The sequence below is a fragment of the Antechinus flavipes genome, chromosome 3, assembly GCF_016432865.1.
Source record: "Antechinus flavipes isolate AdamAnt ecotype Samford, QLD, Australia chromosome 3, AdamAnt_v2, whole genome shotgun sequence".
In the NCBI taxonomy this organism is placed as follows: domain Eukaryota; kingdom Metazoa; phylum Chordata; class Mammalia; order Dasyuromorphia; family Dasyuridae; genus Antechinus; species Antechinus flavipes.
Window position 1 is genome coordinate 28,846,279 of NC_067400.1, and position 27,052 is coordinate 28,873,330.

Sequence of the window (27,052 nt, forward strand, 5' to 3'; positions counted from 1 at the left end):
CCCCTTCACTGCAAAAGCTCTTCTTTGTGTGCCTCTTTCATGTGAGAAAATTTTCCTCATTTTATCTCCCCTTTTTATCTCCTAACAATGCATCCCTCTTTTCTTACCCTTTAATTTTTTGGAGATAACCCAACATATTCAATTCACACCCAAATCTATCCCCCTTTGCCTTTGTAGCCTCCTTCCAGCTGCCTTAATAGTGACAAAGCTCTTAGAAGTAACATGCTAACATTTTCCCATATAGGAATATTAACTGGCTTTATTGAGCTATAATCTTATGCTTACTTTTTCATGTTTATCATTTATGCTTCTCTTGATCTTGTATTTGTCAAAATTTCCTATCTGGCATTGGTCTTTTCATCAGGAATGTTTGAAAGTCCTCTATTTCACTAAATATTCATTTTCCTCCCTGAAAGATCATACTGGTTTGCTGGATAGGTAGGTTCTGCTTTGGCCAGAAACTCTGAGGGTTTTCCCCTCCCAGATTTATTTATTTATTTATTTATTTTTGACTAGGTGAAAGAGATTTTTTAATTACAATTGCTACCTAGTCTTAATCACTGAATGAGTGCAGCTTCAGTCAGTCTGAGACCTATCGAAGACCTTAGCTTAAAAAGGCCAAAGTCTCTCATTGAAGCCAGGGCCATCTCCAGTCATCCTGATCTGCATCATTGCCATTGGACCCAAATAGTTCTGGAGAGGAAACTGAAACAGGTTTCCTCCCTCACTTACATCAAATTCATTTGCATATCATAGCATTGCCTCCTTGATATCTTGAATGGACAATGAAGGACAAACAACATTTTTTATTGTAATCCTATCTCCTTTGCCTTCCAGAATACATAAGAAGCCCTCCATTCCTGTAACATGAAAGCTGCTAAATCTTGTATAATCCTGACTTTTTAAAAATCATGGCTTTTAGGTAGTCCAATAATACTTAAATTTCACTCCTTAATCTGTTTTCCAGGTTAGTTGTTTTTCTAATTAAGTATTTAACATTTTCTTCTTTTTTTTTTAATTCAATTTGACTTTGTTTTATTGTTTCTGGAATTATTTTCTTCAGTGGGCTTTTCTACCACCTTTTTCATTTGACTTGTTCTGCATGTGAAAGAGTTCCTTTCTGCCATGAATTTTTGGGCCTCTTTTACCATTAGGGCAATTCTGTTTTTTTTTTTTTTTTTTTTTTTTATGGTGTTATTTTCTTCATTATTATTTTTGGATCTTTTACTAAAATATTAATTATCTTATAATTTTCTTATATCACTCTCATTCTTTTCTGCAAATTTTCCTCTACCACTTTTATTTTTTCCTATAACTCATCCAGGAATTCTTGTTGGGCTTGGATCCAATTAGTACTTTTGAGACTTTGCTTGTATTTGTTTTCACATTCCATTCAAGTCCTAGTCTTCCTGTCATGGTAGAAGAACTAAAGGTCAAGTTCTTTTTTTGTTGTTTGCTCATTTTCCTAGTCTATTCTTGACTTTGAATTTTATATTAAAATTGGGCTCTGCTCATCTGGGGGTGGGGAAGCACTGTCCTAAGCTCCCCTAGACCTTAGAACTGTGACCAGATCCTCTGCTCTTCTGTAGCCATAAGTATTAAGATTTCTTTCTGCCTTGGAACTGCTACCAGAGTCCCTCCTCCCTTGTGACCAACCACAAGGGCACTTCTTCTTAGAACTATGGCCTAGAACTCTTACAGGCAATAGAATTGCCAAGCAGTGCCAACTTCATCCAATGGCATCAAAGGGTCCGAGGTAATTTCTTTCTGATCAGTTATTTGATCCCCTGATCTGCTTTGGGCTAAGATGTTGCTGCTGTTGCTGCTCCTGGCCCAAGTAGGGCTATCTTCAAAGTCCACTCTTGCTGCTATATGTGCTCCAGGCTAGTGCCCAGGCCGGTGTCACAGACCCTCCTGCTGACCTCCTGAATTTTCTTAAGCTGGAATAATATCTCATTTTGACCCTTTGTTGGCTCTTCTGCTTTAAGATTTGATTTGAGGTGTTATTTTAAAGTTGTTTGGTGGAAAAGTTGAGAGAGTTCAGTTGGATTGCTGCCTCTAATCTCTAATAAAGATACTTTCAACTTCTGAGGGATATCCCTAGAGTCCTGAGGGGGTAGATGTCAGACTTATATACTTCAGAATGAGGTGACAGGGGCTGAGCATAACATTTCATAGTTGGAAAAGATCAAGAAAACTTGAAGACACAATAATTTAGTGTCATAAAATTAAAGGAACCCAACAAAACTCTTCACTAATTTATAGTATAGTGATAGTTTGTAAATTATGAAAATCTTAAGAAATTGTATTACTAATGACTTGAGAGTTTATGCTATGATTTAAAATGTAGATAAATTTAACTCCTAGGGAGGGAGTTAAATCTCATGGAAGCTTGGAAGTGTTAAACTTGACCCAAAGGGCAAAGGCAATCTGGCATAAAGTTGAGTACTACATAAGAATAGCTTTAATACACCCCAAATTAGAGGCATGAAGAAAGGCTAAGAAAGATCAGTTCTCCTTTTCAGTTCTCCTGCTGGTAATTTAGGATAATAAACTACAAACTGACTTTGCTAGGGAACTTAACCAATGTAAGTCTTGTGTCCCCAGCCAGAGCATGAGAAATGTAATAAAATTTCCATTCGTTAAACTTTCTGAGTATTCTTTCTTCACATGACCTCACTATCCTTTCTGGCTTGGCTAAAAAAAATTTTTCCCTGGGGAATCTCCCTCCAACTTTTAAAATAAAACATTTTTTTAGTATCAGAATTCTGAAAATAATAACTTATTCAGTCTCAAATGCTTCACTTATTCATAATCTTCATTTCATGAAAAAAAAATCCTCAAAAAGATTTTAAAGACTTGTGGAAAATGTTTCTATGGCTTATCATCTCTGACCTTGGGAGGTTGGTGAGTGCTCTGAAGAACAGCCCTGTGATGTTTCCTAAGAGCAGATACAATTACTGATTTATTGTGAGATCTCTTAAGTTTGTGATGTTATGTCTGGCATTAAGTGGAGGATATGTGGCTTTAGCCAGGTGGCACAGTGGATAGAATGCCAGACCTGAAGCCAAGAAGACTCACCTTCCTGAGTTCAAATCTAGCTGTGTAACACTGGGCAAATCACTTAACACTGTTTGCTTCAGTTCCTCATCTGTCAAATGAAACAGAGAAGGAAATGTCAAATCACTCTAGTATCTTTACCAAGAAAACCCCAAATGGGGTCAACAAAGAGCTGGACATGCCTTAAAAAAAATGACTGAACAATAACAACGGGGCTTCAGATTTGAAGAAATGAAAACTCAATAAATGAAGAAGAAAGAAGTAAAACAGATTTAGAAAAGCTGACAGGATCTTGTTGTAGCTGCAGGCTGGTACCCCAACACTGATTTCCATGCCAACAGCTCCAGAGACTGCTACAAGCTTAATTCTCCAACAAGATCATTAACTCAATTAAGTTAAGCTGAGATTTTATCTTGCTCTGGAATCAAAGGTGGGGTGCAGTTCACAGAGTCCTGAATTTATAAGTTAGGAAAATCCAAGTTCAAACCAGCCTCCAATATTTACCTATGAGATCATTTAATCTCTTTTTCACCCTCAGTTTCCTCATCTATAAAACGAGGATAATAATGACACTTATTATCAGAGGTGTCTAGGTAGTGTAATGGATAAAGCCCTATCTGGAGTCAAGAAAATCTGAGATCAAGTCCAGCCTCAACTTACTAGCTGTAGGACCTTCTGCAAATCACTTTGTTCTCTGTTTGCCTCAGTCTTCTCATCTGTAAAATGGGGATAATAAAAGCACTTAGCTCTCATGGAATCAAATAAGACACTATTTACAAAAAGTGCTTAGCACATTGCCTGGTTTCTGTGAATATCAAATGAGGTAAATTACTTTGAAAACCCTATATAAATGCTGCTGACTTTCCCCTAATTCCTATTTTAGTGTGTGGTAAATATTTGCTAATTATCCATGATGGAATTTCATGTAAGGGGCTTTATGTCAGGGAGTTTACCTAATTGAGAGTAAGTTACTATTCCAGTCTGGGTCAGATCTATTTCTGGCATGGAGGACCAGGGAAAATGGGTTTTATTCTGAATCCTCAAATAGAGAGTTACATGCCAGATTGCATATCTGATGATACAAGTATTACCCACGATCTCTACTGGAGATTAAGAGAGCAGAAGAGGGCTGCTCAGCCACAATAATGCTTCTCCTCTCTGCCTAGAAGTGGAAATCAGCTTTCCATGGAGAAGGGGAAGGTGGCAATCCAGATATTAATGACCTAAATGTATCCTCTTTGCTGAGAGTCCCCACGACTAAAGTTTAAACTCTCATTAGAATTCTATGTTATTTATATTTTGTCTTCATTTTAAACATCAAAAAATTTAGACTGTCTACAATTTCTTTTCTCTCACTCTCTTAACTCTGTAGTCTGCCTTCTGACCTCATTTTTCAACTGAGTCAGGTCTTTCCCAAGTAACCAGTGATCAATGGCCTTTTTTCAATCTCTCTCCTCCTTGACCTCTCTGCTGACTTTGACCTGTTGATTGCCTTCTTTTCCTAGATGTTCTCTGATCTGTCTGACCTCTTCTCAATCAGCTGCTGGGTCTTCATTCAGGTTGTACTTGGTCAGCTGTGAGTGTCCTATGGATTTGTCCTGGGCTTTTTTATCTCTCATACTCTTCTGCTTGGAGGTCTCTTTAGGATTATGTTTATGCAAAGGGGTCTCAGACTTGTTTGCTCAGCCAGAATCTTTCTTATGGCTCTTAGTCGCACATCTCCAAATGCCTATTGAAAATCTTGAACATCCAGGGTGTTGCTTAGTCTTAAAATCAACATGTTCAAAATTGGAATTCATGACCTTCTTCCCCTTACTTTCCCTATTATTGTCAAGGGTATCACCATCTTCCCAGTCATCCATACAGGCAATCTAAATATCGTACTCACTCCTGCTTCTTCTATACCCTCAACATTTCATAATGAGACTGTTGCAATAGGTTTCTCGTTGTAAGAGCCTCAAGTCTTTCACTCAACAAATTGATTTTTCTAAAGCATAGGTTTGACTATGTCACACCCCTCTACTCAATAAATTCTACTGGCTCCCAACTACCTCTAAAATGAGCATAAAATTCCCTATTTAGCTTTTTAAAGCTCTTCACAAACTAGCCCCCATTACTTTTTTTCTTAAAGGAATTTCTTTGGATAATTTGTTTCCTTTTCCAAACCTTTTTGCCAAGTTCCCATTTCCTTTCCCTATTTTTCTTCTAAGTCTCTTTTAAGATACTTTTGGAATTCTTCCAAGAGAGCCTTGTGAGATGGGAACCGACTCATATCACTTTTGGGGGCTTCATCTGGAGATGATTTGCCTTTGGGATCCTCAGGGTTTGAGGTCTGATCTCTTTCTCCATAAAAACTACCTATGGTCAGAGGTTTTTTGTTTTTTGTTTTTTTTTAGATTGAGATCTGTTGTTAGGATAAAGGGGAGATTGTTCCAAGCTTTCTCTAAGATGATAGTGTTTTAGGGACCCTGGGACCAGTGCTGCTGACTTCAGGTGCTGGGGAGGTGTGGCCAGGTCCCTTGTTTTTTCTGGGATTCAGAGACTATTTGCCTTTTGTATTCGTGGTGGATATCTCATAGCTAATCTGCTGATCTTGTGACCAGGACCAAGTATCCAAAGCAGCTGCATTTTGCTAAGGTCTCCCAGTTGATTCATTGGTGCATCACGCCGGCTCCCTGTGCTGTTCCTGTGCTCAGCCGCCTCCTTCACCTCTCCTCCCCCCACTGAAACAAACTGAACCAGAAGTTCTTCCAAAATATCTTCTGCTGGAAATTTGTTACATTCCAAGTATTTGTGGCTTCTTTCACTCCAAAACCAGTCCAAAGAACTCATCTGGTGCTGATCTGAGGGATACCAGGAACTCAGATGTAGACTGTCTACTTTCCGCCATCTCAGCTACCTTTCAAGTCTTCTTGAAGAGGCCTCTCCATAGAGGTGACAATGATGCTGACTATCTGTTGACCCTCAGACAAGACACTACATGTACTGACTGAGCATTTTTCCTGGTTGTCCCCCATGCTGGGAACTCTCCCTTCTCATCTTTGACTCCTGGCTTTTCTGACCCTCTCCAAACCTTAGCTCAAGCCTTTTCCAATGTCTTTGTTCCACTAAATTAGCTCCACTTTGCTCTGCTTTTATCTTGTTTGTATGTACTTGGTTGCGTGCTAATTCCTTCATTAGACAGTGTGTTCCATGACAGCAGGACTTGTTTTGATTTTATCTTACTTTGAATCCCCAGCACTTAGTACAGTGCCTGGCATATAGTAGGTGCTTAACAAATGCTTGACTACACATATTACACTTTAAAACAACTCTAATTAGTATTGCTATACTGCTTCACATATATACTTCAAGTGAATAATTTTCTTGATTCCACATTTTTCTTCTTACCTTAAATTTCCAGACATCATATAGGTTCTTATAAAAGGATGAACTTTTATGTTACTAATCTATATTCCTGAATCATGTATCTGATATCCAAAAAGATTTTTTTTTCTTTTAGAGAGTTATCTGAATTATTTAAATAATACAGCTAAGTGGGGCACAGCTGATAAGAGTGCCAGGCTCAGAGTCAGGAAAATATCTTTCCGAGTTCAAAATGGCCTCAGACACTTACTAGCTGTGCGACCTCAAGAAAGTCACTTGTTTGTCTCAGTTTTTTTCATCTATAAAATGAGCAGGAGAAGGAAATGTATCATTGTCAAGAGAACTCCAAATGGATCACATTTGTATGTGAACAAACACAAGTGAAAAATGACTGAATTACAAATTAGTCCTGTATGAAAGTTCATAAACAGGTTTGCCTGGTGCTACTCCTAAAATACATGTTCCTCATCTTCTGGATACTTCTTTGGCATCTTTTAATTCCAGTTTTTCATGCTATTATTATTCTATGGAAATCTCATTTTTTTCCTCCAATTTGGAGCTTGGACCATGATCTTTTAAACAGATGACATAAATGTCTTTCATTCTTTTGGAAAATAAAGTGAATTTCTAGATTTATTATTCATCTCTCTAGGAAAAATGACCCCTATCTCCTCGCTGCAGCCCACCCTTGATCTTCCATTTTGAGCTGACACCATTTCATTGTTAGAAAGCTTTTAGAAAGCTTTTCCTTTTAGCAAGTTGTGTTTTTGTAACTCTTCATGCCCCTAGTTCTGTCTTCTGGGGCCAAACAGAACAAGCCAGATCCCTCTTTCACTCAACAGGTCTTGAAAATACTTGAATCTGGTTAGCATTCTCTTCTCCAGCTTCAATTGATTCTCTTAAAGAATCAAACTGTATTGAGTCTTCATCTTTGCTGCCTTCTCCCATACACTTCTCTCTGCCTTTTCCTAAAATGTGTCCTGAGAACCCAGGACTCCAACTGTGATCTTACCTGGTCAGTTTCTGGTGAATTTAGTTAATCATGCCCTCAAGAAACATTTTCATTTACTATGCTTGAGATCTTCATCAACTAGGATCTGAGGTGATGAAACATTTCAGTCTTCCTTTGATTTTCTTCAGGTCTGCTTTTCTAGTTGTTTCTGTAACAATGACACATGCTTAATTTGAATTTAATTTCTACCATAAATTTCACCATTCCTGCACAATATTTCCATTAGCATTGTGAGTTGTTGCCCTTTTTATGGTCTCACCTCCCATAACTCCCAAGGTGGGACGTTCAAGTCATAGAGCTGAAGTACTGCTCTAGTTAACCATGTGGGTTAATAACAGGACGTCACAGCATTAATTATTCTGCAAGGAAATGCAATATCTGAATTGCCCACCAAATAATAGAGTCTTCCTAAGAGGCTTCAGTACTACTACTGGCCACCAAAGGGTTCTTGGACTGCAAGCTTCTACCATTCCCATCCTATATCACCTCCATCCTACCCGGTTTTTATGTGTTTGTATTTTGGAATATTACTCAAAATGTTTAATATCTTTGCCTTGTACATAGCTTGTGAATCCCTAATCCATCTTGACCTCACTGTCTCTCAGTTCTTGTTCCTCTGCTTTCACAGATTCAGAAACTCAGCATGCTGAGATCACAGTTTATTGTACATAATATAAAGCTGAGAGGAAACAGAGCAATTTGTGCTCATCTCTAGTATGGTATCCTGCACCCATTGGGGTCCCAAGAAATATTTCTCAATTTCACATATTCTTTTGTTTCTTAATGCTTTTAGAATGATATGCATTCAGTGCTCAAGAGGAAACAATACATCTTTCAAATAATATCTACGGAGTCAAGAATATTATTATTCTTCTTATTCTATAAGAATAATATTATTAAGGGTTCTCCCAGCCTTTTGATGGCATACATGCAAGAAAGCCTGCACGTACCTACCCAAATGCCACCACATTTAGCTTTTAACATGTTGGTACAGAACGAGGGACTCATTTCAAAAGCCATACAAAAGCATCAGAACCGAAAGAAAGAACAAATGAGTTGCTAGTCTGACATTCTATTCTAAGGATAAAGATCGGCCACAGTTTGTAAACTAATACTAGGCCACATAGGTTTGGGCAGAAAAAGGACCATGGCTAGGTTACAGTTATACTTCATTTTCTCTTTAGGCGTAGTTCAAGATAAAACAACATTTACTTCAGAGTATCCCCCACCATCGTGTGTTAAGTAGCTATACCCTTTTTATGGTCAGTTAGAAGTTAGTCATGTGTGAGTATCCATGTAGGGAAATATGATAGTTTAAGAGTTAGCAATAAGGATTTATGCAAAAGATAAAAGGACGCTTCTTTTTTTCTTACTAAATGGGCCAAAGTATCTTTGGGCCAACTACCACATACTACATGCCAAAGGACTGAGTTATAAAGAATTTATAACTATACCTCAGTATAGACAAAGAGAGCTAATAGACTGTATGCTACATTTCCAAATAAGTTAAATTCTGTTATTGTCTATGCTTTTATTCCTATTATATTTTTGCCTAGTTTAAAAATTAAGTATTTTAACTCATAAGCAGTCCTTTCTTTTCTCCCTCATTTGCTAATTTTTATTATTAAATTATATTATATATTAATCATATATTATATATTTATATAAATATAAAAATAATTACATATTAAATTATAAAAATATTATTTTTGTATTAACCCACACTGGTGAACACACCTTAATGTTCTCTAAAGCTGTTTCTTAAACTGGTTTGCAATCTCATATGGGGTCTTATAATTGAATGTGGGGGCTGCAAAATTGTGATTTACTATCACTTGACATTTAATGTGTATAACTATTTTATATACCTATATATAGGGTCACATAAAAGTTTCTTGGGTGAAAAGGAATCATGAGTTGAACAAGTTTGAGAAACCTGAGTTTCTAAAGCACAGACTTGCCCTTATTGAGTAAAATTGTTTTCTTAGAAGATGCTTAGTGGAAAACTTAATATCCAAGAAATAAATTTAGTTAACCTATTATGTTTAACTCTTTCAGAGTACTGATGAGCCTTAGTGCCCTAGAATATGCAATTTACAAAACAACACTAGCAAATATTTAAATATGGTGTGAAATAGGCTATCTTCCCGCCCCCTCTGTTCTTAGACCTAGGTATCTATGACAACAGTGGAAAACCACTATATTAATGAGCTGCCTGGAAAAGCCTTCTTCTTAGATCACTTGATTTTCTACTTGTTCCTGGCCTCAATTTCCAATGCCAATATGCAATCAGAATTGTCAGGTTGACTTTAAGTCACGGTCAGTGCATCATTAAACTGTTCTTCCCAGTATTTTCCAAATCTGTCCAGCTCTTTTCTACTTCTAATATACTAGATAACATTCAGGCTTGTTTAGCTTTTTTCACCTGAAAGAATTTAACCCTAGACTCAGCAGTTTCTCTGCTGATAGGCAGCACACTACTCAATTGATGTGTAATGATACCGTCAATTTTTGCTTTTAATCACTGCTCCTTTGAGTACATTTACTCCTATTTTGGGGGGTCTTATAGTTCTCAGTTGTGCTCAAAAACAGAGCCAGAATCCTCATCTTCAACTCCAGACTTTTACTCGACTACTCCAGGGAGCTTACTTAAGCCTTAAGATGACTTAAGACGATCACATTAAGAATTTTAAATTTAAAAATCTTAAATTTTAAGATTTTTTTGTGTTAATTTCCTCATGAGTTACTTTATCTTCAATATAAAACACAAATGAAAATGAGAACATGTTACTTTTCTGTAATTATGTGGTAAGAATCAACAGTTGGTGAATGGAAAAATCCACATATTGATAAATTGTAAAAAAAAAAAAATTTGAATGGGGAGCTATATACATATACACACACGTGTGTGTGTGTGTGTGTGTGCATGCGCGCGCGCAAAATGAAAGGAAATAATTCACTGTGGAATTCTATACTTAAATTTAAATAATTATTGTTTTGCAAACATCATTTTATCTAACAAATAGGTGACAACAGGTTAGCTTGGAGAACCCCAGAATGAAATATACTCCTCTTCCAAAAAATCATATTTATATCACAAAAAAAAGTAACGAAAATTTGAATACTCATTTTAGGTCATTCTAGGCTTATAAAAACTCTCCAGAATTAGATTTAGAACACTTCTGGGGACAGGGGATATTGGGTAATTATGATGCTATTGTTCATATTAGAACTAAATTTTTTTGAATTTTCTCAGAAACCATTTTAAAAATTCCACTCTTCTTGCCTTTTTTTTGCAAGGGTTTTATCCAAAAATATACTGCACAACTAGACTGAGATATTTTATCCACTATTGTGAAACACAGTGACTTATAACTATTTTAAACTTTCCTTCTATCACTTTTGACAGGTAAAACTTTTGTCAAAGCTTGGGGGATTGGCAAAGAGTATAAAGACAAATGTTTTTGCTTAGAGGGCATATGATTTATTTAAGTAATTGATCAACATGCTGTTTGGCTAAATTGCTAGAAAGCACATAGGAAAACACATCCTTTGGATGGGAGACACAATTCAAGCTATAAAGTTAATGCCTGAAGCTTACAAGTACAGTATCACATCCCCTTTCAGTATGTATCCTTCATCAAGCATTAAAAAACTTAATATAGCCACCATTATCAAATCAGAAAAAATTGTTTAGAGAAAACATCTCTATTTTTTCAATGTTAAAGATTTTCCAGTGCTAGTTAGCTACAAATCTGGCCTGACAAGCCTGCAAAAGACAAAGGGGGAAATGTGTAAACAGGTCAAATGTATATGCGATAATTTGCTGAGGGATGAGCACTGTCAGGGACATCAGGAAAAGTCTCATGCGGAAGGTGGCACCTTGGATGAGTTCAAGTTCTAAAAGGAGGAAGTACATTTCAGGAGACACCTTCAAGTATGGCTATAAAGTAAAAACAGCGTCTTTAAGTCACTGTAACATTTGTTCTGAACATTTGTAACATTGTTCTGAGTTTGAGTTTTACTATTTGACAACAATGTAAGCATTACTTCACTTCTATTTCTACAACCAGTCCTTAGTTTGAACAGTTTTAAATTTGGGAGGCACATGCTAATTAAGAAGGAAAAAAGTATACACCAAGAAAACAAACCTTCAGTTTTACTTTATTTTTACTTGTCATAACTTAAAAAAGTAAAAATGGAACAAGAGTATAGATATAAAATTATAGTTAATGAGTTCACCACCTATATTTCAAAGGATTTCAACTTTTTGTGAGTTTAACAAAAACATTAACATTTGCAATTATTGGTGAAACATAAAATTCACAATTATGATCTTCATCCTGATGACCTTATGATATTGAAAGCATCTTAAAATATACCTAAAACACATTGATGTATCCAGTTCAAAGCCAAGATTCATTTTTTCTAAGACAAACAACTGTTTTGTTACTAGCAAAATGTCACTGTATTGTCATTTTAACTAGAATCTTTCTGAATTCTCTATATGATGAAACAGAATAATTTTCAAAAACTAAGCTATTATTACTACAGATTTATACCAAGCATTCTGTCTTAACCTGAGTGCATCATATTGATGGTGGCTATTCACCACAACCCCAAAGAACTATTCTTAGCAGCCCCAAACATGGTAGTTAACAGAAGAATTCATGAATTGACTTAATAGCTTTTTTAGGCAAGGTAGTCACCACACAGGATCTTCCCAGCAACTCCTCAAAAACCTGTGTGAGATCTAGACTTCCCAATAGGAAAGTCAAGCTTTGGGAACTTTGTGTGAATGAAAAAAATTTTCATTTTTAGGACACGTGACATACTTCTTTCACACCAAGGGGGAAAATGCACACAAATGCCCAGCTTGGCACCACATGTGTCCTCTACACTTTGGGAAATGTGCTCATTAGAAAAGCACAACATGAGGCACTTAAATTTGCCTTGATAGGGTTATTAGAAGTATCTCTTAAAAGAATGGAAGGATAAAGCTATCCTTTTACTTTTCCTTGGAAGAACAAGCTAAATCTAGAGGCCACTTGAATCATCACTCAATCCAACAGCTCTCATCTCACTCACTCACCAGAGTTTTGGAATCTATACTACAGATAGATTTCCCTCATAATTAAGTGCTCCAGATACTTTACTAAGTAAACTTCCTTGGAGAAGGTCAAAGGCAGAATTCCCTTATATAGAACTCCATTTGAGGATAACACTATTAGAGGTGAAGTTGTAGTACAGTGACTGCTACCATCCCAAATGTGATTCCTTTCTATTTTGGAATGAAATTGGTAGCCACTTCAAGCACACCATGAGCAAACAAAAGGGATTCTGATTTAGGGAAATTCTGCAATGTACTTACGATTATTAGAAAATAACTCAACATCAGCTAATTTCAACTTAGCCAAAAGAGCCCTGAGAACAATGCACTCCAAATAAGCTCAAACTAGAAATATTCCAGTTGAGAAACCATCAAGACCAAAACACAGACAAGGACTGGAAAGTCTATAAAGGAAAATTTACCAACATTTGAGGCACTAACAAGACTACAGTACTTTAGAGAGTTGGAAAGACTTCAGAAAGAACAAAAATGTACAAGGCTCTATATGTGAATGTATATTCACACACAATTACTATATGCCATAAAAATGGCAACTTTCAGATTGAAAATATATCCAGAATTTTACAGCCTACACAATTTTTGCTTTATTGCAGCATCTATTAAAGTTTTATTAACATTGTGCCCTGGCAATAACAGTTGATTGGGAGTGTACAGTGTTCATTTAAAAATTAGTGCTACAAATGGAAAAAAAATGTGTTAGTAACAATTTTGGATTTGACTGACAGGTCTTGGGAGTGGGAGGCATCACAATTATGTTTATGATGCAAATGCTACATCTGAATAACAATAATTTCAATTGCTCCACAGGTAATCTTATAAAAATTTTAAGCAAATAATAAAGTACGATTGAAAAACAAATTATCAACTAGTCTGCACTATGAGGAAACATTCACCTTAAATTTGCTGAGCTCATTGGTTAATACTGTAAAACAAACCATTAAAATACCACACATTGTGTAAACTGTCAACATGGCATTTGATATTCTGCACATGGAAAACAAGATTTTTAACCATATGCTGCTAATAGTGCAACAATACTAAGAACAATTAACTATCATCATATTTCTCATTTCAAAGAGACACTCATTTCTGTTCTTTAAGGTAAAAATTATGATCCTTGCCCTCTTTCAAACAGAGGCAACTTTATCAAATAAATACTTGCTTCATAGAGTTTTTTCTCTATCAAGGGATACAAGGAAATAGATGATCCTAATGCCTTCAAAATAACCACACAGATTATACATAAAACAGTAAAAAGTATTTCTAGTCTACAGAGAATACTTGAAGTATATTAAAAACTAAATGTTAGCTGCATAAATAGAACTTTTGCCATTCAAGATACTAAGTTAGGAATACAGGGGGTGGGGTGGATGGGTGACTTTTTCACCCTTACATTGCAATTAGAAATACACTTTTGTGCAGTTTAACATTATGTCAGAAAAAACTAGGGCATGCCAGCTTAAGAGTTTGTGCCAAACTAGTTGATTTTCTACTTGGATTCTGCCTTGCCATCTGAGTAGCTGGTAACACTGCCTGAGCATGTTTGATCACGTACCAGTTTTCTCTACAGTGAACAACTATGCAAACCAGCAGCAAATTGATAAAGTTGGAGACAGAAGCATGGAATGGCTACTGAAAACAGAACACCACAAGAATTAAGCAGCAACACTTCACTGGGCCTTGGCCAGGGAAACAAAATGGAAGTTTACATTCAGTTTTGGCCACAAGGTTCACGATTCCTTGTGATTGGTTGAGGTTCCTTCACGTCTGCTAACTATCTGCTTACTGTGTCTTGAAACGCACAGGCAGATTTCATGAGGAGGATTTTTTAAAAGTATACAAAATGAAGCAAGTATAAATGAAAATTACTTGCTTCAAACAATTTGGAAAATAATCACATCTGAAATAGAATCTCTTAGCGCTGATTGATCTTTTTGCTATTTCCCGTAGCTTCTCAGATCAGATAAAGCAGCAGCAGAGCCTACGCAGATGCTCAAGGGTAAAAACAGGGTTTCTTGGGGGTGAGGTGGGGGAGGGAGAGGACAGAACAAGGACACATGAAGGAGGGATGTTACAGAATCAGTTTTTAAGACAAACTCTGAAATACAAATGGTTTTTGACTTGAATTCCCCTAGCTCCCCCTATTCCCTCCCTCACCTCTACAAAAAAGTCCCCAATTCTGGCAACACATCTAAGACTAAACCAAATGATACCAAGGAAATGTGGTACAAGGTAGTCATTCTATCTCATCTTAAGTTAAACCATTTTGCTAGTTCTATAGCTCTTTTCTAGTTAGGTTTCTGATCTGTTACTAACCTAAATCATTCAACAGTCAGTCAAAAAAAGACAGAAGTGGCAGATGCTAGCAAACCAGAACACATATGCTATGATTGCTTAAAAAATATTAACGTATAGAAATCTGCATTTCATCCATAAATTCAATTTTGTTTGGAGAAATGTGTATGTTAGTAGTTGAAGACAATTTTTTCACATTAAGTTTAAAATAAGTTCTGGCATTTTGCTTGACAAAAGTTTCCATGCCAAATATTCTATTTTAAAGTGGTCAAAATTCTGTTAGAAGCCAAGCACTTACTTAATGTGTGAGTTCTGCAAACATTATCTTAAAGGAGTTGGTTGCTCCTTTTAATAATAGTTCCAGAAAAAGAAAGCTAAAAGAAAAAGCCAACTCTAATGGCATTTTTCTACTTTTCTGTCTATAGACGAAGGCCTCGTGTGAAAATCTCCAGCTTTAATTACTTCCCTTCTACCCCCATTTTCACAACCCAGCTTTGTAACATATACCTAACATTCTGAATGTCCCACCAGAAGCAGGGCTTTGACACAATAGAGTAAGATTATAATAAGTATGCCAAAAAGGTGGCAAAGAATAGTAGAACAGAGGTAATACAGTTAGTTGCACATGGCCATTTAAACTTTTGAAAGGCAACTGGCAATTTTGAATCCATGCAATTTTTTGTTCTTAAGAATTGTGCTTGGCACACAGGGTTCTAAACAGTGATTATTCCACTCTGCAAAGCTTTTTAATTTTAAATTAATAAGCCTGGAATTAGACTGCATTAACTTCATCAAACATCTGATATTTCAATACTACATTACTTATAACCTTGGTTTATCTTTCATCAAACTAAAGTTCAAAACTATTTGCTCAAACAAATTACAATGTGCCTGCTGAAAAGAATCTTACCGAGTTTCTTGGACCCAGAAACTAACAGCTATCAGGAATGTTGAAGGAAATAGATCTACAAAATACATGGAGAATTATAAATCTAAGTGATTTTCTTTTTAAATTGCCAGTTGTCTTCAAAACTAATCTAGAATCCAGCACTATTCTGAAAAAACCAAAAAATCAAAACCAAAAAAAAGGCATGAGGTTGCTTGGGACGGCCAGAGCTTTGGTGACAGTAAGAACCAAAGTGAAGACCTGGATTTAGCCAGACCTAAGCAGTTTGCTCGAGCCTGAGGGTCCGTTTATTTGCAGGGCTTTATGGCTACAGCATATTCTTCACTCATTGCACACATGACGGAGACCTGGAAGGACAAGAATACAGGCAGGTTAGAAGCTGCTGGTGGTTTGTAAAACCACCATGAACATCTGTCAACTGTTAATGACAAAAGCAGTCTAAGTGTCTGGCGTGTAAGTGCATCTGGGAATCGATCTTTTAGCACCTGAAAAACTGACTTCTGAGAAAGAAAAGTGCAGAAATGGCCTTTTCGCCACAGAAGAGTTTTCGAGGTCATTCCAAACTTTTGGGTAAGAGTTTCTTAAAAAGTGGAGAGTGAACAGAAGGATCCATCAGCTACTTTGGGTGGTTAAGTTAGGACTAGTCACTCTGCTTGGTGAGGGAACCGATCAGTTTCCTCAGGGGCAAAATCAGGGGGTGTCTCCAACTTCCAGCTTTACATCTTGATACTTGAGATGAAATTCACGGGAGAATCAATCATCTTGATGCTTAAAGCATATTCTCTTCCAGTTCCTTATTAGATATTAGAAATATAAAGCTCCAAATTGTGTTTTGTATTTGGCAGCAAATATCTAGTTTTTAAGTTTTCTGATACTAGAGATCTCTAGCTGAAATAGGGCACAGCAACAATCAACTTGTTTCTAAAGAGATTGAAAAACAAGTTGTTTTTCAGAAATCCACTTAATTTTCAGAAAAAAATGATAAAAAAAAACAAAAACAAAAACTTAAGCTGTGTAACCACCATCATATCAAGTTATATTTCAACACTTTTTCATCTTGGCACCCCAGAACACTGTCTTCTTAAGGTATGAGGGGCCAAAACTTTTGTCCCTAGTGGCTAACTTTTGTTCTAATGAAGAATCTCTCTGACCTTAGCTAAAGAGCTCTGACTGAGCTCCCAAGGGCTCTGGTGGGGCTGGGTCAGAGAGGTCATTTCTGTGTAGGACCAGCATGTGTGTGCCCCCACTGGTAGAGCACTGGAGGAGCTAGGATGACTTCCATGCAACCACTTAAGACAGCTGAGGAAGACCTTCAATGGTAAGTGTCAAGTAACTCTGGATTAAAGACTTTTTTAATACAAGTAAACTAAGAATATACTAACTTACAGTGTCAGTTCGTTTAGAATTGCCTTTAAAAAACCCAAATTTCAAAAACCTTGCAAAAATAAACACTCCATTATATCTTTACCTGCACGTCTTCACCTGCATTGTATTTTCCTTCAATTTCTTTGCCCAATTCACCTTCTGGGACTTTAAGATCCTCACGAACTTCACCAGTTTCTGTCAGCAGGGATAGGTAACCATCCTGAATGCAAATCAACTGTAATAAAGAAGGTGGCACTTTCATTACTTTTAAGGAAAAAAAATCCTCCTCCTCCTTTTTCCTTTTCAGTTTTTAAATTGTTAAGAAAAGGGGAAAAATAGTTAAAAAAACTAAAAGCATAATCCAAGTAATCATTTTTGGTTTCTGTGTTACTACTGGCAACCATAAATTTTTGTCTGGAGACTGGTTTCTTCAAAAAAACCCAGCTGATCCAACAGAGGTAGGCAGATACTACTAAGAAGCCCAGTCCCTCCTCCAGGACCAGAGAACCCCACACAGCATCGTACACAGTGCAGAAGCAGAGAATGCCCACAAATAATGGTGTGATCTATGCTGTCTACTCTGACCCTTTTGGAAAATACAAACAAAAAAAGAGCATGTTTTCAAAAGGAGGCAATGGGGAGGGGGACTTTTCAAAGTAAACTACAATTGTCTGCTTGATATGCCTTTAAAGTGCTCCTGGAGGGACATAGAAAACTAATGCCATGGGCTGGCTGCTTGGGAGAGGAGCCCTGGATGTCTGCAGGCTTTCTGGAGGTTTTCCTCTATTAAAGAATTTCAGGCCTTCACAACCAAGTGGTACAATGAGCTGGGAAAACATGGTGTAGAAATGGAGGAGAAACGAAATTACACAAGGGAGGAGGCAACATATCTGGTTAATAGTATCAGAGAGATAAAGTCCCTTATAAAAAAATTTAAAAGAAAATGTTGCTTTTAAGCAAGCTTTTCTTCTTGATTCAATCACACAACAAAAAGAACAAGGGAGGATCGTGAGGATCAAATTGTGGGCAGTATCTCTGATGAGCCCCTGTTTTCTTCTATCTCAAGCAGCCTGACTATCCTATTTGTTTTCCCAAGTACAGTTCCTTGTTAGAAAATGCAATTTTCTGTTGTGAACCAATAAATTGACTGACTGAACTGTTAAGTTAACTTTCTGACACAAATTAGTCTCATGGGTTTGAACCAATTTTCCTGGAGCCTGGATCCAAAGCCTCACTCAAAAGTAACACTGATCTAAAGAATGCAGAGCTACACAACCAAATCTTGGAGCATAGAAAGGTGACAATGACTTTGATGCCTTTCTGGACCATTAATCCAGCAAGAGTTTTCCATAACAAAAAAAAATTGCACATATTCAAAAAGAATCACTTTTTCTGTATTTCTGCTCTGTTCCCTCTTTCATGTGTCCATCTTTAAACCTAGATGATGAGCTCACAAGAAGTTAGATAAAGTTTCAAGGCCTAAACAAGACTAACCTGAACAGGAATTCAGAGTCACAATGATTAAAAAAAAAAATAGCTCTAACAATGACATTTGGTAATACACAAAAACACCAGCACATACAATAGCACAATATAAAAATGACATAGCTGATTCTTAAATCTATTTAGAAATGGGACACTGTATCAGATGACAAAGGCAATTCTAATAAGAAGAAAGGATGCTGGGACACTGACAGATTAAATAACTTGTCCAAGGCCACAGGGACAGTTCTTAAGATTTGAACACAGTGCTATTCTTATAATTTCTAGAGTCTAGAAAATCCATAGCCATCAGCCATTCTCTTCCAAGCTAGTTCTGACCCCTAATGGAAGGTAATCAACTAATTATACAAATGACCAAAGGAATACTTCCCAGAACTAAAAAAAATAATGATTCATTTGGGGAAACAAAAGCTTTAGTATAGGAATATAATGGGGAAAAAGACAGGGATGAAGAAAGACAAGATGCTTCTAGATCTTGAACAATATTAAGAAGAAATCATCAAAATCATCTGATAGCCCATAAGATAAATGTTATGGCATATTCTCTAATAAATTTAAAATAAATCCATCATACAATGAAATAAGTAGAACAAAAAAAACCCCAAATGTTTCATATTTCACGTTCAGAGTGGATTTTTAACTAATAAGGGATACAGGTAATCATGAACAACAAAATAGATACTTTGTTTATGTGAAACTGAAAAGCATTTGCAGAAACAATATTGAGATACCTAGGATAAGAAAAAAAATTGAGTGACTGGGAAAAATATGTATCAAATGTATATGATGCAGGGTTTGGTATCCAAGATACATAGCAGAAACATATATATTTTTACATCTAAGGGAAAGATCAAAAGCCATTTACCAATAAAAAAAAGGTCAAAGGATATGAACAATTATCACAAGAAAATAACAAACTAAAAGGATGTTCAATGTGACTAATAAAAGAAATGCAAATTGAAACAACCCTGAATGAAGCTTTACTCACCTCTAACAAATTGATAAAGTTAGCAAAAAAATAGATTTTTGAGGAGTTGAAGAAAGATAAATAAACTGATGCATTGCTGATGGGGTTGTGAATTAGTTCAATTGTTCTGGAAAAATGTTTAGAAATATGCAAATAAAATGCCTAAACTATTTTTATCTACTGACCCAGAGATCCCACAGCACAATGAGGTGACTGACAAAAAGGAAGTCTCCATCTACATCTTTTGATGTAGATTTGGTTATTAAATAACATCACTTTTGGAAGTAGCAAAAAAATGGAAATAAATTATTTATCCATCAATTGTGGAATGGATAAAGAAATTGTAGTTTCTGAATGTCATTAGACTAAACTGTGATATAAGAAACAATGTACAGGATGAACAGAAAGGACCATGGAAAGACTTATCAAATGAATGCAATGTGAAGTAATCAGGAAACAATATATGAAGAAGAAAACAACATAAGTACAATGAACAATAGCAAAATGACTGAAACCAAATTTTGTGAAATTATAATGACTAAACTTGGCTCCCCAAAGAGTATGAGATAACTCTCCTTTGCAGAGTTGGTACATGCTTATCAAATATTTTTCTTATATGTGGAATAGTTCTGTGATTTTTGTTAACCTTTTCTTCCTCTTAAAAAACAATTATTTGTTATAAGTAATGACTCTGGAAGCAGTAGCAAGAATACAGAGTGCTAAGTAAAAACAAAATATACTGATAATCTATTTCTTAAAAACAGAATTCATAGCAACTAGCAATCCTTTAACCTAACCAAAGGGAGAACGGACAAAAGGAAATAATAATGAAGTTGAAGTTTACATTTATTTGTCAATAAACAACTATTTCTCCCTCTATGGAGAATATATAAAGATACAGTTAACTCAAAAAATACTGATGAAAACACCCACACACAAAGGCCTATACTAACCATTGAGGAAAATCCCAAGATAGATTAGAATTCAAATGTAATCCTCTAATTAATTTAGTATTTTGTAGGCTTCAATAAGAGGGCACAGAAAGAACAAGATTCTTCTTCTCAACCAAACTACAACACCAGGGTTGAGAATTTTTTTAATTGAGTGTGTTATAAGGTCTTCATGATGTAAAAGCGAAGGATGAGATTAACAGAGAACAGTATGTTCATCAGAGCGGGATGATCTCTAAAGATCAAAGTCTTCCATTTAGCTCCAGAAATGATGTAAAATTACAGAAAAGAACATCTTACATTACCCAACAATATTCACTAACACAACCAGTGCTAAACAATGTTAACCTTTGGTCTTTTTCCTCAGTGATTTGAGGATTCTACCACATTACTATTAGCCTGGCCGATTGCTATTCACTCTCCATTGCCCACCCACCTCCTTGCAATAAATAAACAAGCAAATAATTGTTTACTTCCTTGATGAAGTCTTTCTTCCCCATTTCCCTATTCTTTAACCAGATTCTGACCTGGTCTTCACACAGTACTTTGCTCCTCTTTGCTAAACTGTCATGCGATATTTTATTATCATGAATTAACACCATATCTCCATCTGTGGCCATACCTTGTGTCCTTCTCCCCACTTCATTTTGCTCCTTCCAAGGTGAGGACCATGTGTAATCTAATGTCATGTCTCTCCCTAAACCTACCACAGTCCTCTCTCCTCACACATCCAGAGCTTATCAATCTATTGAACTAATTTGAAATAAAAGGAAGTTTTACATACAATGGTCACCATTGTTAAGAGTGAATGGGAAGGATGAATGACTATCAAAGTTTTGTTAAAGAAAATAATCTTTTTTCTACTCTAAGTGTTCTTTTCTAGATTACATCTTTATTACACTGACTACCGTATATAATGATAACTTGAAAAGCTAAAAACAAGCATTTGAAGTGGAAATCTGTGAATCGAACAATCTGAATTTAGACTTCCCTTTGTGCAATATAATCAGGCTTCTCATTTCTCTCCTGGATATTCACAAATATGAAAATGCACAGGTTGAAGAAAGCTAAATATAAAGTTCCCCAACTGAGGGTGCAACCTTTGGTTTGTTTACGTTTGGCTCTTAGTACTTCTCAAAGGAGCAAACTCTATGATTGCGTGTTAGAAATAAACAATTGGAATCGAAATCCAAGAGATAACTGTTCACTTTATCAGCCACAACAGAGTAAATGAATAATGTAAGGAGAAGAAAACTCCACGATGCTAAGTTTTTATTCCCTTTCACTCACTGAGACTATTTCTTTTTAAAAAAATTATCTTTTTTATATAATAAAGGCAGCATGAATAAAACACAGTGATCTAGTCTTTAGCATCTTTTAGAGAAATTTTGTTAATGGTCTAACTTCTTCCTTTTTTAAAATTATTTTTTTTGTTTTCAGTTTCAAATTCTTTTCCTTCTGTTTCTTTTTTCCACTCATTGGGATATAACAGTCATTACACACAAGAAGTTACACATGACATATTTCTGCATTTAGTCATATTTCAAAAGGAAAAAAATACCAAGAAAAAAAGCGGGGGAGAGAAAGTATGCTTCTGTTTGTACAAGGTCCACCAGCTCTCTTTTTGGAGATGTTTCATTATGTGTCTTTTGGGATTGCTGTGAATCTTCACATTGGTAACAGTAGCTAAGTCTTTCACCGTTAAGTTACCCTTACAATACTGGTGTCACTGCATACAATGTTCTAGTTTTGCTGACTTCATTTTGCATAAGCTCAAATAAGTTCCTCCCAAGTATTTCTTCAACTATTCCCTTCATTTCTTACAGCACCATATTATTCCAGTCACATTTTTATGCCCAAAGTGGCTCAACCATTTCCCAATTGAGGCTTCCTGACTCTTCATCCAATTCTTTGGTACCACATAAAGAGCTTTTATAAAAAATGTTTTGTACCCAAGAGTCTTCAGTGACTATATCCTCCAACCTTATGTTTCATGATATTCTAAAGTTTTTTTGGTCTAGTATAAAACATCTATTTGTTTGACTTGCATAAAACTATTCACATTGGAATGAAACTGATCTCTTCACGAGCCCAACTTCTACTTGAAGTTTTGCACTTGTGATTAGCCAACCAGATCAAAAATAAAACATCTGAAGTGGAAGAGAGATACCTTAACTCTGTGAAATTTGGACTTTCTGTAGCAAGCATAAAGTAGCAGTTTCATTAACTTTATGAAACTTCGGACCCATTCATTCAAGAAATCATTTCATGTGCAATCATCAACTTGTTTTGTAGATGACTAAGTAATGTTTTAAAATGACAAATCAACTTTTTACAGTTAAATTTTTAAAAATTGTTAACATTAAATTCCACTACAGAAACATGAAAATCATTCTACTTTTCCAGGGTCTTTTGGTGGATATTTTCCTTCTATTTCCTTTTTGTTTAGAAGCAAGAGGCAAATCAAAATACTCTGGTTTATATAACTTGTAACAAACCATGTGTATATTTAAGAGGAAAAAGCAATTGAGAGGAAATTACTTACTTGATAATCATTTCTCTTGATATTTGGAACATCCATGTTGTGAGTAGAAGGGCAAATATCTTCATATTTTTTGCCCGTGAAAATATCAATTCCAACCAGGTGAACCTAACACCATAAAGGGAAGGCTGGTAAATTTTTTGCCCCACCTAACAACCAAGTTACTTTAAGAGCAAATTATCAATTTTAATGTTTGAAATTTTCCTCTTTTAGAGAGATATATTTTCATGTGTAAGAAAAAATGAGAGCTTCCTTTCCCCTCCTCCAGACTACTCCATGGGTATTGAAGATACTAAAATAACAATTCAATTGTCCCAGGATTCAAGGACTTTGAATTCCATCAGAGGATACAATACATATAAAATAAAGGAGGGAAAGGTCCTGGAAGATTGGGGGTAGGGGATACCAGAAGGACTCTTGTTAGAGAGTGATTTTTTAGGTTAACTCTGAAAAAATAGTGAAGGGGGAAGTAAAAATGATCCAGGAGAGGCAGGGAAGCAGACTGAAAAGACAGGGAGATGGACTATCATGAAGAAAAGGAAGAGGACTGGTTAGGAAGGAACTCAGGAGAGAGCTCTCAGACAGGTGGGTACCAGGATGCTTGCCAAACACAGGACTGGGCATGTGATCAGGTAGCCTTGGTATTGACTAAGTAGCAAATGACAAGGTCAGACTTGTGATTTTAGGAATATTATTTGGGCAGACATGGGGGAAAGAGATGTGAGGCAGAGGGACCAATGCGGATTACCGATTTATGGGCAAAAGGTGGTCGGTGCCCCTGGGGTGCAAGCCCCCTCTTTTGAGAGATGAGGAACAGAGACTCAAGGAAGTCACAAAGGCTAGGCTGTGCTCTAAGATTCTGGTCTGCCCACTGCTCCCGGAGGACAGGGACTGGATTTTTCCTTTCTTTGTAGCCCCACTAGCGCTTTGCACAGCCTAAAACAGTGACCACTTAATCAATAATCAAGTTCAGACTTTAAAGCAAAAGCTTTAGTTGCAAGGGTCGCTGCCAGGGGTGTGAGTGCAAGCTTTCCTAACTCTCGCAAACTCCCAGGTGGGTGCTTGCTTAAATGCAGGAAGACAAACAAAATCCTATATATAAAGGGATGGGGACAGCTTGCACTGACTCCCCCCCCAAAAAAAAAATCCCCTGCTTGCATGGTCAGCAGCCCCAGCCCCAGCCCAACTGAGGCGGAAGGTGCCCGGGGACCCCTGGGGTGCTCACGGGGCTCTGGGGCCATGAGTGGGACTGCGGAGGGGCCCCGGGAGAGCAGCGGGCGCGGTCACCTTGGCATGGCCATGCTTGCCGGTCTTAGAAGTAGACATTTCCACGATCTTGCAGGGCCGGCCCTTGAGCACCACGAAGCCGTTCTTGCGCAGGGCCGAGCACTGCATCGGGTATGTGCTGGAAGCCCCGGCGTCTCCCGTAGTGAAGTCGATCTCGTCGGCCATGGTGGGTCGTGGCAGCGGGCCTCCCGCTGCGGGAACTGGGCAGGGGGGAGGGGTACTGGGGAGGGCTCCGCTCGGCTTCGGCCCCGCCCCGGGACCCCGCACTAACTTTCCCGGGCCGAGCTTCGAGACCCGCCCACCTTACACCCTTAAGAGACTGCTCTAGCTCCCCTCCCGCCCCCCGGAAAGCGCTGTCCCCGCCGCTCCTACCCCACTCGAGCCCGCCCCGCACGAGCGTGCTGTTCCCTCTACCCGCGCCCTACGAGCCCGCAGTCCACTCCTCCATCCCCCCATGAGCCCGCTAACCCCTCCCCCAACCCAGGGTGCGCGCGCCGCCGTTATCCTACGCGGGGGCGCGCATGCCCCAATGCATCTTCTCCCCTCGTCCCCCACGCCCCGTCGCTACCTGCCGCGAGGCTGGGGTGGGGGCGCGCGTTCCCGTAGTGCTCCAGCCTCGAAGAACGCGCGCACCGCAGGGAGCCGGCAGCATCCGCCCGCCAGCCAGACCCTCCAGCCACCTACTCCCCCACCTCCTCCACACCCCGGCCTTCCCTGGCCCGAGATGCTCCGTCAGCAACCCCGTCCAAGTCTCCGCCGGACTGCCAAAGCTCACCTTCTAGCCAGTCGTGGAGCGTCACCCTGCGCTCAACGCGCCCGATCGCCCACTGCGGCGGCGGCAGCGGCAGGGACGGCGGCCCTCGATGCCAGGCGGCTTCTGGAGACGGGGCGGGGCCCGGCGAGCACTTTCCACACCCCCCTCCCCCCGGGCCAGCCCCCTCTTCTCCTCCCCCGCCCGCACGGCACTCCCCCTTTTCTTGATAGGTCTCCACCGCGTCACAGGCACCTCCCCCTCGGCCACCATTGGCTGCGGGAACTCCCCCAGCCCCGCCCAATCACGTGAAGAAAGCTTGGCAACCCCCACGTGCCTTTAAACGGGTCATTTCCGTCCGGAGGGCCGTAGTCTAATGGCCTCCGGAGGCCCAAGTGACTTCCTAGGCGGAGACCGATCCGATTCCTACGAGGTCCTGCTCCGAGCATCCTCCTCTAGGTTTCGGCCGCCATTCAGGTCTGTCAGCAGTTCCTCGAGGAAGCCACGCCCTCCTGAGGGTTCGCGGCACGTGACGACGCGCAGGGGGGCGGAGCAAGCTGTTGCCATGGGAGCGGCATGTCATGTAGCTGAGGCTCCTGGGCATCCTGGGCATCCTGGGTAGGCTCCGCCAATGACACGTGCTCCGGCTTGGGAGCCGCGCTATACCTGAAGAAGCCCCCCGCCCTGGCCTCCCACTCACCTGCACTGATGGGCCTCTGGGTTCTTCCAGATTGAGGGCATCGTCCTACAGCGTTACCTACAGCGCTGCGCGCCTGATTTAGGCGTGGCAGCCTTACTCGGTAACCTCCGAAGGCTCAAATGCAAAGCCTGCCATAAATAACCTTGCCCCGACCTGCCCCTCACCCATGTACCTGGAGACCCCAAGGCAACCTCCCGGCTGTTTGCACCAAACACCTTCCCCCTCCAACTCCCTTCTCTCTTTTCTTCCTCCTACCCTTCCTTCTCCTCCAACTTCCTCTATTTCCTCCTCTTCTAACTCTTCCCCCTCCTCTTTCAACCTCCCACCCCAAATCCCTCTTCTTCCTCTCCCTCCTCTCCTCCATTCCGTCCTCTTCCGCGATCCTCCATTTCCTCTCCAACTCCCTCTTTTTACTACTCCCCCCTCTTCTTCCTGTTTTCCCCTCTTCTTTCCTCCTTCCCCTTTCTCCTCTCCAATTCCCTCTTCTTCCTTCTCTTCCCCCTTTTTATATCTCCCTTCCTCCTTCCCCACTCCTCCTCCTCCCTCCTCACTATTTTTAGTCCTAACTAAAACCCACCTTTTCCAATCCCCCTTAAGGCTAGCTCTTTCCTTCCTTAGGTCACGTTGACGTTATCTTATATTTGTTTGCCTGCTGTCTTCTTCATTAGATTGGGAACCCCTTGAGGACTAGAGAAAGTCCTGGATTTTTGGAGAAAGAAAATCTTTTGTTTGGATTTCTAGGTCTTAACTACGTTGTCTATAGATGACCATTGTTTCTTGACTTCCTCTGCTCTCCTTGACCACCTGCACTTTACCTTTGTCTCCTACAGTACTTTCCTTTCCAGATTAGCTATGGGCTGTTCCCTATAATATGATTTAAGTTCTTTATGTCAACAAGCATTTGCAGTTTTTATTCAATGGCAGACACGTGCAAACTACATTATGGGCAAGATGCATGTAGGACAACTTGGAGGGAATCTCGGAAAGAAGGTGTTCATATAACGGGACCCTGACTAGCTTGATTCCATGCGTTTACATATGTTTATACCTAGCGTTTAGCACAATGGCTATGTTCAGCCAGATCAACCCCTTTGCTGATACTCCCCAACTCACATTCTATTTCTGATGGTTCTTCTTTGCTTTTCCCCAGCCTGAAATGTTCTCTCTCTCTGCACAATTTTCTTTTGGAACCCCTAGCTCTATTCAGAGTTTAGTA

At 38.6% G+C, this 27,052-nt stretch overlaps 1 protein-coding gene across 3 annotated transcripts in view; it reads right to left on the reverse strand.

The window, feature by feature from the left end:
• Positions 1–25,328, reverse strand: part of EIF5A2 (eukaryotic translation initiation factor 5A2) — a 34,708-nt gene extending 9,380 nt beyond the window's left edge. For 2 of the 3 annotated variants that reach the window (XR_007951599.1, XM_051983174.1), the window contains exons 1-5: positions 25,161–25,328; positions 24,386–24,585; positions 23,102–23,206; positions 17,240–17,371; positions 16,028–16,118 (exon numbers count right to left, since the gene is read on the reverse strand). Coding sequence is in view for 2 of the 3 variants with exons in the window: in XM_051983174.1 (XP_051839134.1) it covers positions 16,059–16,118; positions 17,240–17,371; positions 23,102–23,206; positions 24,386–24,550 (462 nt within the window). In the remaining variant the exon portion in view is untranslated. Of the gene's footprint in view, positions 1–11,586; positions 16,119–17,239; positions 17,372–23,101; positions 23,207–24,385; positions 24,586–25,160 lie in introns of those variants that run through there. The other variant, XM_051983175.1, reaches the window with a different exon arrangement.
• Between the last annotated feature and the right edge of the window lie 1,724 nt (positions 25,329–27,052).